This window comes from Rhinatrema bivittatum, chromosome 6 (assembly GCF_901001135.1).
Source record: "Rhinatrema bivittatum chromosome 6, aRhiBiv1.1, whole genome shotgun sequence".
Taxonomy (NCBI): Eukaryota; Metazoa; Chordata; class Amphibia; order Gymnophiona; family Rhinatrematidae; genus Rhinatrema; species Rhinatrema bivittatum.
In genome coordinates, this window is record NC_042620.1 from 106544281 (window position 1) to 106556868 (window position 12588).

Here is a 12588-nt window from a genome sequence, read left to right on the forward strand (position 1 = left end):
CCCCCGAATCCGGAGTGGAGGTCTCCCATGCCCTCTTCTTGGCCTGTCTACGGGGCCGTGAAGGCCTTATGTACTAAGCAGAACAAACGCGGACCCAAAGGATGAGTCCGAGTCCGAGGCCTCTTCTTCCTCCCCCTCAGAGGGATGTGGAGGAGAAAGCCCCCATGGCAGTAGAAGCAACGACTGTCCCTCTTGGGACCCCCTCGCTGCTAGGGATAACTTCGGCGGAGGGTCGTCCTCCCCCTCCACACACCGGCATTGCGCCTGCACGCGGCTTCCCTCGGACCTAAAATGGCCGCCGTTCCCGCCCAAAAATGCCGGCGAAGAAAACAAAATGGCGCCCGGACCCGGCATCCCCGAAGCCGGCCCCGCACTAATTGTCAGCCTGCCGACCTCGGGACCGGCACGTACCTGCCTGCTGCCCTGGGACCCGGCCGGCGTCACGGACCCCCCCTCCCCGCCGGAAACGCATGACGAACACAGGCTGTCCCTTGACAGCCGCGTGGCCGCGGACCCGCAGGCCTGACATGCAGCTCTCCGCGGCATCGCGGCCCCGACGAGGAAAAAAAGGGTAGGCACAGTACAAAAAAGAAAAGATCTCCCCGGCGACGGCGGTCCTCTACCTCCCCCCTCACAGGGACAGGACAGGAGAGACGAGGCACAGACAAAAGAAGAAAAACAGGCAGTACTTTTTTTTTTTTTTTTTTAAACACACAGACACAGTTACCGGTAGATCAGGTCCAGGTCCAGCTGGGGGGAGGGAACCGGGTACCCCGATGTCACCCCCCAGCCCTGATAGACGCTGACAGTGGAGCTCCCCCACGTAACAGCGGCCTCAACCAGAGGGGATGGTCCCCTCAGGACCTCACTACCCTCTAGGAGGCAGGCTCGGTGACCAGCAGGCAAGCCTCTGCGGTCCGAACCCCAATCCATCGGATTCCTACTCTCAAACTGCTTTCTCTTCCTTTTTTTTACACACGAACTACCACCTAAATTTAGGCCTTAGCACAGACTGTAGGTTTGGCACCCTCTCCACCTGCTAGGAGACAGAAGAATACTGCCGGACTGTAGGTGGCACCAGCCTAGATATAGGCGGAGTTTTTGTTTGTAAACTTCTGTCTCCATCTGCTAGAGGGGGGGCCAAACCCAGGAGTCTGGACTGATCCGGGTACGTACAGGGAATGGTTAATAAAACGGAAAATGTCATAATGCCTCTATAATCGCTCCATGGTGGACTGCACCTTGAATACTGTGTACAATTCTGGTCGCCGCATCTCAAAAAATATATAGTTGCGATGGAGAAAGTACAGAGAAGGACAACTAAAATGATAAGGGGAATGGAACAGCTCCCCTATGAGGAAAGGCTGAAGAAGTTGGGGCTGTTCAGCTTGGAGAAGAGACGGCTGAGGGGGGATATGATAGAGGTCTCTAAGATCATGAGAGGTCTTGTAGATATGAATCGGTTATTTACACTTTCAGATAAGAGAAGGACCAGGGGGCATTCCATGAAATTAGCAAGTAGCACATTTAAGACTAATCAGAGAAAATTCCTTTTTCACTCAGTGCACAATTAAGCTCTGGAATTTGTTGCCAGAGGACATGGTTAGTGCAGTTAGTGTAGCTGGGTTCAAAAAAGGTTTGGATAAGTTCTTGCAGGAGAAGTTCATTAACTGCTATTAATAAAGTTTACTTAGCTAATAGCCACTGCTATTAATTGCATCAGTGCATGGAATCTTCTTGGTGTTTGGGTAATTGCCAAGTTCTTGTTACTTCTGGTTTGGCCTCTGTTGGAAACAGGATGCTGGGCTTGATAGACCCTTGCTCTGACCCAGCATGGCAATTTCTTAGGTTCTTATGTTCCCTTGAGATGGCTGCAGGCTGTAGGAGGGAAGAGAGGGAACTGGCCATACCAGTTATCTCCTCCCTCAGCGGGTCCGGAATCTAGACAGACTCAGGGGTCTCCAAACCCTCCGCTCATCTACTCCTCTACCTGAAGGGATGGCCCCACCAGTACCTACCAACCTTCAGGAAGGGTAATCAGTCACCTAAATTCTAAACTCTTTTCTCGTTTTTCTTTTTTTTTTTCCCTTCAGACTGCAGGTCTCGCACCACCTTCCATCTGCTGGAGACAGAGAAATACTGACGGGCTGCAGGTTGCACACCAGGTTGTGTGTCAATGTCAGTGAAACTTTCTGTGTCTCCATCTGCTGGAAGGGAGGCAAAACCCAGGAGTCTGGACTGATCTGGGTATGTATGGGGAACTAACTGTACCAGCTCAGGAGCTCTGAGTAAGCAATCCAGCTTACTCTACATTGTTTGGTAGGATGCATTGCTTCTTATAAGATATCTTATAATAAAAATTAAGGCTTTGCTTTTCTCTTACTGACTGATGGTATTCAGTATTTACTAGTGCCCTCTAAACTGAACTGCAGTGGGATGCTGGTTGGAAAAAAACAAGTTCGTACATGCTCAGCAGAGATCTTCCCGGAGCTGCTACGTGACAGGGATGGGAGCCACAGTGAGGTCCCACACTCAGGGGCCATGGGAGCTGCCAGTGACCAGCAAGCCTTTCCTTGAACAGTGCACCAAACGCTCCCAACCAAGAAAAAGTAGCCACCTTAACAAACTGATTTTTTGCTTTCTTTGGGGGTTTTTTTTTTTGGGGGGGGGGTGGGGGGCATCCAGCTATCCTCCAACAGCCCCCTTCTCATTCCTCAGTCAGTTTGCCATTGCTACAACATCAGGACCGTGCTCCACTTTGGACGGCACACTACTGGAGCGGAACAAGAAGTCCCTTGCTGCAGTCCAAGCCCCACGCTGCAGCGAAAAGAACTTTTTGCTAAATATATTAGTCTAGGACTTAAGTAGTGCTGATCAGTCCAGTGTTCACATACACAATACAATTTCTTTTTAATGAACTTGGTTGTAGAAAAGTCAAATAAAAATGTCTGGCTCCAGTACAAAATATCAAATTTTCTGATGACATTCAGCGACTTGTACTGTTTGTTTGAGGATATCTTAAACTATGCAATCAGCTTTAAGTTTATTCTAGAAATACATGAATTGAATGGATCGAGTTACGTTCAAAAGAGTCAAAATTGTTCAAGAAAGCACTTAAGGCTCACCTTTTTCAACTTGCTTATCATGACCTCATTTGACCATTTTTAAGAACCGGATGTATTTTATTGCTTCCGTATGCATCCTGTTATTGTGAATATTTTATGAACCCCGCCCTGAACTATGGAAGGGTGGGTACAAATATTTTAAATAAATAAAACGCGTTAGATCCTCTCCTACATACACTGGATGCAGGACCTTTTCTAGGTGATGTTAGCCTCTCACCAGGGGCATTATCAAGGAGATGAAAAATATTTTCTAGACAAACTATGCAACACAGAATAATATGTCAATTTCATCAAGTGCAGTCAAAAACCATTTAAGAGAGAACTAACCTCCGAGCGCCTGGTGGGAGACCTTTTCTCTCCACTGGCTGATTCTCAGGTTCCCCAATGCACTTTTGCTAAATCAGTCCAAAAGTATATTCTGGTCCAGATACAAGAGAGGCTTCTTGTTCTTATGCAGAATACATTCAAAGTCTGCAAGAAAACAGGAACATTTAGTTCCAAAAACAAAAAGCGGGAGTCATTTTCGAGTCAAAGTTATTTTAAATATGTTAATAAAACGGAAAAGGTCATAATGCCTCTATATCGCTCCATGGTGAGACCACACCTTGAATACTGTGTACAATTCTGGTCGCCGCATCTCAAAAAAGATATAATTGCAATGGAGAAGGTACAGAGAAGGGCAACCAAAATGATAAAGGGGATGGAACAGTTCCCCTATGAGGAAAGGCTGAAGAGATTAGGGCTGTTCAGCTTGGAGAAGAGACAGCTGAGGGGGGATATGATAGAGGTCTTTAAGATCATGAGAGGTCTTGAACGAGTAGATGTGACTCGGTTATTTACACTTTCGAATAATAGAAGGACTAGGGGCATTCCATGAACTTAGCAAGTAGCACATATAAGGACTAATCGGAGAAAATTCTTTTTCACTCAACCGCACAATAAAGCTCTGGAATTGTTGCCAGAGGATGTGGTTAGTGCAGTTAGTGTAAGCTGGGTTCAAAAAAGGTTTGGATAAGTTCTTGGAGGAGAAGTCCATTAACGGCTATTAATCAAGTTTACTTAGGAATAGCCACGGCTATAATTGCATCAGTAACATGGGATCTTCTTAGTGTTTGGATAATTGCCAGGTTCTTGTGGCCTGGTTTGGCCTCTGTTAGATACAGAATGCCTGGGCTTGATGGACCCTTGGTCTGACCCAGCATGGCAATTTCTTATGTTCTTATGTGGTCTCTAATTTCTTTGCAGATGATTTGTAACTTTTCAGGCAAAAAAATGTGTGTATACTGACCCTTTACATTTGGAGACTTTTATATCAGATAATGCTACTCAACGTCATAATTCTTCTTAGCTTATTATAAATTAAGGTGACCTATTAATTAGAATTGATTTGACTCCTTTCCTCCTTATTGTGGTTTTTTCTTTCTTGATAAATTCACTTCTTTCCTTCTCCCCCATGATTATTGGAACCAGGATTATACAGATACTGATTCCTTTATAAAGTTGTATTGCCTGTTTTGAAATTATTTTTGCTGTTTACCCTGTTTGCCTTATTTTCTTTTGTAATATACTGAAAAATTAATAAAGATATAATTGAAAAAAATATGTGCGTCTCATCTTTCTTGGAGCTCACATTTTCTCTTCTAACCCACATCAATCAATTCATTCTGTGCTGGGATCCAGAGAGAGGACCTCAGGAACTGCACCGATCTAGGGCGGATCACCCGTGTGGCATCACAATACAGTTCCCAGGGACATGCTTAAGAGCGTCCCTTATTGCAACCGGGCGGGAGGACACACCGCTTTATGGTTCAAGAGTTATCTACAAAAGGTTTTCTGCTACAGTTGAAACCTTTGAGAAAAACTTGGGCTGTGCAATAGTTTCTGTTTAAACTTTGCAGGCAGCTTGTGGGGAAACCTCAATGAGAATTTGCATAAATAATAAAATTTGATGAAAAACTTAAGTACAATAGTAGTATTAAAACTGCATTTTTTTAAGCTTCATGCTGTTTCATTTAGCAAATATAATAGTAAAGTTGTAATAAATGTAGTTTCCCCCCCATTTGCACCATTTTCTAACCTGCATTCCCCAGATGACAGCACTGCTCTTGCTGGCCTAGGGCTGGAGGAAACTTTCTTTCGAGACGGTCAGGTTCAGTCACAGCATCAGCAGCAGTCATCCCTATCTCCTTTGAAGCAAGTGTGTGTCATGCCCGTGGCAAGCCCAAGCTCTGTCAGCTCCATCAGCCCACAGCATGCAGGGCAACAGTAAGTCAGATTCGGACCTTTAAAATATATTTGGTAGACTAGATGCAATGGGATGTTTAATGGCAATCAAACGTGCACATGTAAAGGGATGTAAGGATCCTTTGCAAGTGATGCAGGTGGCTCCACAGACACTTAGCTTTGAGGTCAGAGGGAAGGTGGAGGTATTGGTCAGAGACACTCCCCAATGGAAGGGGGTCTAAGGGTTTGGTAGGTTAAATATAGCTGAGGAGCTCAGATGTTTTTGGTCTCTCCGGGATAGGAGCTAGTGCTCGGAGTCCCTGGATTCCCCGAGGGGGAGTAAATGCATGGAGCAGCTGCAAGCGTGTTTAAGCTGGATTCTGGTTAAGATTCCTATTGAGAGAAAACTTATTCCTGGTTCCTTGCTCTTTGGGGAGTCATGCTAGAGTTTGTATGTTTAAAAAGAAATGGAAACACAATTAGGAGTCATCCAAGCTCCAGGAAGTGTGTGTTTTGCAGCTTAAGACGTTCTGCACCTGGGAGAGTAGTAGCAGAGTCTTCTACCAGTGTCAATTGGAATAAAGTCTCAAGAGGAGAGTCATTAGAGTCAGGAACTCTCTGGTGTAGGGGGGATCTACCCTGTATCTCAGAGGATTTCAAAAGAAAAGGAAAAAATCATCAAGCTGAATTAGATAATAAAAGGGAAATCAGAGGTAGTCCCTGCTTGCTTATGAACTGAATATATATATATATATATATATATATATATATATATATATATATATACACACACATACACACACACATATACATACATATATATATAATCTATGTCTCTCTATAATCTATATAAATATATGTATATGTGACTGGTATTTTGCTCTGGAAGTAAACATAGAGGAATTAACTGGATCATTGCCTCATCACATGTTTCAAATAAACTTTAATTTTGAAGCAACTCAAATTGGAGTGGATGAATTTTTGTTCTTGGATGTCCAAAGAGCATCTCAAAGGCCAAAAAGCAAGTCTTCCTCCCCTGCCGGAGGAACTCAGGGAGCCCCGGTGGGTTGTATGTTAGCCCAGCAGCTCCCATATGTGCCCCCTAATCCTAACTTGAGGTAGAAATTGGATTACATACAAATCATGAAAATCGGTCAATGAAGAAATTACTTACCTGATAATTTCGTTTTCCTCAGTGTAGATAGATGGACTCAGACCAGTGGGTTATGTGCTCTTTCTGCTAGCAGATGGGAGACTGAGTCAGATTTCAAAACTGACGTCATCCTAGATATACCCCTGCAGTGAGCTCAGCTCTTCAGTATTCTCTTTGAAAAGCCATTGTGGATATATATTTGCTTAAATAACTTGATTAAAACTGATTAACCTTGATTCAACTGATTTAAAAAAACTGGAGACCGCCAGTACACTCAACCAATTACACCAACACCGGACAAACTGCAGGTGTCTTGAACTAGGAGTAGGCAACAACTTACCCATATTTGCTTAATCTCGAGGTCCACTTCCCGACGTTCTCCATCTCTGGGGCAGCGGTGGGTGGAATGCTGAGTCCATCTGTCTACACTAAGGAAAACGAAATTATCAAGTAAGCAATTTCTCCATTTCCTAGTGTGTAGCCAGATGGACTCAGGACCAGTGGGATGTACAAAAGCTACTCCCAGACAGGGCGGAAGGCTGCCCGTGGCCCACTTAGTACTGCCCTTGTGAAGGCTGCGTCTTCTCGGGCCTGAACATCCAGGCGGTAGAACCTGGAGAAGTGTGTAGGGAGGACCACGTCGCCGCCTGACAGATCTCGACTGGTACAGCAGCTTGGTTTCTGCCCAAGATACTACCTGGGCCCTAATAGAATGAGCCTTAACCTGTAGGGGTAAGGGTTTTCCTGCCTCTATGTAGGCCACCTTGATTTCTTCCTTGATCCAGCGAGCTATGGCCGCCTGCGAAGCCGCTTCTCCTTGATTCTTCCCGCTGTGGAGAATGAACAAGCGATCCGTTTTGCGCACCGGTTCCGATCTTTCCAGGTATCGCACCAGAAGTCTGCCGATATTTAGATGGCAAAGATGGCCATCGGAAACCATTTTCAGTAGGAAGGAGGGGACGAAGGAGGGAAGGAGGGTTCCAGGAGTGAACCTAAGGAACGGTTCCCGACAGGATAGTGCCTGTAGTTCGGAGATGCGACGAGCTGAACCTATTGCCACCAGGAATACCGTCTTCAATGTTAAGAGGCATAGTGACAGACCGCGCGTTGGTCTGAAGGAAGCCCCCGCTAGGAAGACTAATACCAGATTGAGGTTCCATAGGGGTGGCCGAAGTTACTTAACCCCTTTTAGGAAACAGGTCAAATCCGGATGAGCTGATAGATGGATTCTGTTCACTTTGGCTCTGAAGCAGGAGAGGGCTGCTACTTGGACCTTGAGGGAGTTGAGTGACAACCTCTTCTTCATACTGTCCTGTAGGAACTCCAGAATCATGGGGGATCTTGGCCATCCGCGGGAGTATCCCGCAGTCCTCGCACCAGGCTTCAAATATTCTCCAGATCCGTATTTATGCCAGAGATGTTGAGAACTTGAGCGTGTGCGGAGCAGGGTGTCAATCACGGTTTTCAAGTAACCGTGCTTCTTCAGTCGAGTCCTCTCAAGGGCCAGACCGTAAGAGAGAATTGAGATGGATCTTTGTGAAGAATCGGGCCCTGCTGGAGAAGGTCCCTGTGTGGAGGTAGGCAGAGGGCTCCCCGCAAGGAGTCTTTGCATGTCTGCATACCATGGGCATCTTGGACAATCCGAGGCCACTAGGAGAACTAGTCCCCTGTGGTGTTCTATCTTGCGGATGACCTTGCCCAGTAGTGGTCATGGGGGGAAGGCATACAGTAAGTCTTCCTCTGGCCAGGTCTGGACGAGAGCATCGATCACTTGGGAGTGTGACTCTCGTCTGCGGCTGAAGAACCTGGGGACTTGGGCTCTGAGAGAGGTGGCCAGTAGGTCCATGGCTGGGAGGCCCCAGCGATTTACTATCAGTTGGAAGGCTGTGGTCGACAGCGTTCATTCCCCCGGGTCCAGGCTCTCTCTGCTGAGGAAGTCTGCTGAGATGTTGTCTTTTCCTGCGATGTGGGAGGCTGAGATCCCTTGTAGGTTTATCTCCACCCGTGCCATGAGAGGGTCTATCTCCAGAGACACCTGCTGGCTCCTGGTTCCTCCCTGGCAGTTGATGTAGGCCACCGTTGTAGCCTTGTCAGACATTACTCAAATCGCTTTGCCTCGGAGTCTGTGGCTGAATCATAGGCACACAAGTCTGACCGCTCGAGCTTCCAGACAGTTTATATTCCATCCCACCTCTTCCTTGCTCCATTGTCCCTGGGCCGTCAGTTCCTGACAGTGGGCTCCCCACCCTCGTAGGCTCGCATCCGTGGTGAGCACGATCCAGTTCAGTGGTGACAGGCTTACTCCTCTGCTTAGGCAGTCTTCCTGTAACCACCACTGAAGCTGAGAACGTACCTCTGCTGGTAGCTGGAGGCGAATTGAGTAGTCCTGGGATAGTGGTTCCAGCGTGACAGTAAGGAGCACTGACGTGGTCGCATGTGAGCCTTTGCCCATGGAACGACCTCCAGGGTTGATGCCATGAGCCTGAGGACTTGAAGACAGTCCCATATCTTGGGGCATACATTGGTCATCAATCGTCGTAATTGTTCCATCAGCTTCCTTCTCCTCGGGGGAGGGAGGAAGACTTTGTTCTGTTTGGTGTCGAAACAGGCCCCCAGGTACTCTAGAAATTAAGAGGACTGCAGACTGCTTTTGACCGTGTTCACGACCCAACCGAGAGCCTGCAGTAGGTTCTCAACTCTGCTGGTCATATGCTGGCTCTCTTATGAAAACTCTGCCCTGATCAGCCAGTCATCCAAGTAAGGATGTACCAAGATCCCATCTTTCCTCAGTGTTGCTGCCACGACCACCATAATTTTGGAAAATGTTCTGGGGGCGGTTGCTAGGCCAAAGGGTAGCGCTTGGAACTGGTAATGGTGACCCAGTATCGCAAAGTGTAGAAAATGCTGGTGATCTTGATGGACTGGAATGTGAAGGTAGGCTTCGGAGAGGTCCAGGGAGGTTAGGGACTCTCCTGGTTATACTGCCATTATTACGGAGCGAAGATTCTCCATGAGGAAGTATAGTATCCGCAGATGATGGTTGATGTTCTTGAGATCCAAGATGGGTCAGAATGATCCTTCTTTCTTGGGGACGATAAAATAGATGGAATAGCACCCTGTATTTTCTTGGGGCGTAGGAACCGGAGTTATTGCCTTCAGACTGAGTAGTCTTGTCAGAGTGGCTTCCACTGTCAGTCTCTTGGTGTGGGAGTAGCAGGGTGACATCATAAATTTGTCCCGAGGGATACTACAGAACTCCAGAGAGTAACCTTCTCGAATGATGTTTAGTACCCACTTATCCGACGTGATCTCGACCCATCTTTGATAGAAGAGGAAAAGTTGACCCCCTATTTTCTCTTCCTGTGGATGGGTCATCCCATTCTCATTGGGGAGTATGGCCGGAGCCTGTCCCTTTCTTGGTTTGTCGGTTCCGAAAGAGCTGAGACCTTCCTGAGGGATGAGGTACCTGGAACTGGCGAGGGGTGAAAGTGTTGAGAGCCTCTGCCCCTAGTTCTTCTGGGGGAGGGGCGCTGGGATTTTTTACCCCTGTCCTCTGGTAGCCGAGGCACTGGAGATTCGCCCCACTTGCTGGCTAACTTCTCCAATTCGCTTCCGAATAAGAGAGATCCTTTAAAGAGCATCCTTGTGAGATTTGCTTTAGAGGTCGCATCAGCAGACCAATTCCGCAACCATAACTGTCTTCTGGCCACCACTACCGAGGCTACTCCTCTGGCTGAGGGTACACACCAGATCTGAGCTTGCATCCATCAGAAAGGCTGCTGCAGGTTCCATCATTTCACCGGTATATGTTCCTGAGTTGTTTGCCTCTCTCAAGAGGAGCAAACAGGAACATGCCACCAGTGCGCAGCAGGAAGCAATCTGTAGTGTCATTGCTGTTGCGTCGAAGGCCTGCTTAAGGATGGATTCTAATCATCTATCCTGAGTATCCTTCAATGCAGCCCCTCCCTCAATGGGAATGGCTGTTCGCTTTGAGACGGCACAGACCATGGCGTCCATTTTTGGAAAACGCAGGTGGTTCCTTGGTCGCTGGTTCCAGAGGGTACAAGGCTTCCAAGGCCCGACCTCCTTTAAAGCTGGCCTCTGGGGCACCCACTCCAGGTCAATCAGTTCCTGGATGGCTTCCATCATTGGGAAATAGCATGAGGCCTTACGAAAGGACACCAAGATGGGGCTCTTCTTTGGTTCCGCCATAGGATCCGTGCCTGGAATACCCAGAGTCTGGGAAACAAGGGCTGGTAATTCATCCCTGTGGAAGAAGCAAAGCATGGTTCTGTATGGTTCCAGGCCTGGAGGGATTTCTCCTTCTTCCAGGGAGCAACCATCATTATCATCAGAGGTGACCGGTCCCAATCGGGAAATTCTTGGTTAGGCGAGGGATGTCTCGAGGCATCTGAGCTGGGCCGGGAGGGTCTTGTGCTTCCGGCAGGGATTGAACCCAGGTCGCAGCCGGGGCGAATTGCTCCTGAATGAAGGCTTGCAGCCCTTGGAAAAACTTTAACCAGGAGAAGGTCCCTGGGTCAATGTTAATCCCAGGGGGAGTCGGAGTAGGGGCCCCTGAGGTGCCCTCTTGTGGAGAAGCCATTTCGGAGTTGCATAGATCCGGGGTGCTATCGTATGTAGCAGCTCTGGACCCATCCTCAGAAACTGAGGGACCAGGCTTTGGTCCCCCCTGGGCTTCTTCGCAGTGATGACACAGGCGGGACTCCAGTTCAGGCAGTGCGGCTCTGATGTGGCAGATTGTGCAAAGAGAGTGCAATCTGGGCTTCCTGGATGCCGGTGCCATTGTCTCTATGTCTAGGAACATAGAGACAATGGCACTGGCAGTGTGCGAGTAGTTATGCACAGTGTGCCCATAGTTATGCGCATGAGCACAATGCATGCGTGTAGCTATAAGCACGGCTGTGTGTGTAGTTACGCGTGCGGTAGTGCGTGCAGCTGTGCGCGCATCTACGTTGAAGGCGCACAAGTTGGGAGCATTGACCAACCAGCCTGCCCTGCGCATACCACCAGGCGAGAAGGGAAGATGGCGCCGACACCCCCACGCCTAAGATGGCGCCCCCCCCCCCGAGGGTCTCCACGTGTTCGGACCCCCTGCACCGGACCAGGGCCTAGCCCAACCATGGCTGCTCAACCCAATCCGTGCTCCCTTTTACCTCGCCGGGTGAACTTAGGAATCGGACAGCACTCCGAGCCCCCAGAGACTGGAGACCTTAGTTTAAAGTTTGACAAAGTCCCTCATGAGAGGCTTCGAAGAAAACTAAAAAGTCATGGGATAGAAGGCGATGCCCTTACGTGGATTACAAACTGGTTAAAAGACAGGAAAAGGAGAGTAGGATTCAATGGTCAATTTTCTCAGTGAAAAGGGTAAAGAGTGGCGTGCCTCAGGGATCTGTACTTGGACCGGTGCTTTTCAATATATATATAAATGATCTGGAAAGGAATACGACAAGTGAGGTTATCAAATTTGCGGACAATACAAAGTTATTCAGAGTAGTTAAATCACAAGCGGACTGTGATACATTACAGGAGGACCTTGCAAAACTGGAAGATTGGGCATCCAAATGGCAGATGAAATTTAATGTGGACAAGCGCAAGGCATTGCACATAGGGAAAAATAACCTTTGCTGTAGTTACACCATGTTAGGTTCCATATTAGGAGCTACCACCCAGGAAAAAGATCTAAGCATCAAAGTGGATAATACTTTAAAATCATCAGCTCAGTGTGCTGCAGCAGTCAAAAAAGCAAATAGAATGTTAGGAATTATTAGGAAGGGAATGGTTAATAAAACGTAAAATGTCATAATGTTTCTGTATCGCTCCATGGTGAGACCGCACCTTGAATAATGTGTACAATTCTGGTCGCCGCATCTCAAAAAAGATATAGTTGCGTAGGAGAAGGTACAGAGAAGGGCAACCAAAATGATAAAGGGGATGGAACAGCTCCCCTATGAGGAAAGGCTGAAGAGGTTAGGACTGTTCAGCTTGGAGAAGAGACGGCTGAGGGGGGATATGATAGAGGTCTTTAAGATCATGAGAAGTCTTGAACGAGTAGATATGAATCGGTTA

General features: G+C 47.6%; 1 protein-coding gene across 1 annotated transcript in view; it reads right to left on the reverse strand.

Annotated features, from left to right (window-relative positions):
* LOC115093644 (FAST kinase domain-containing protein 1, mitochondrial-like) overlaps positions 1 to 12588 on the reverse strand; it is a 128008-nt gene that overhangs the window by 23200 nt on the left and 92220 nt on the right. The window contains 2 exon segments of the mRNA XM_029605684.1: positions 3453 to 3499; positions 3502 to 3596. Coding sequence (XP_029461544.1) covers positions 3453 to 3499; positions 3502 to 3596 — 142 coding nt within the window.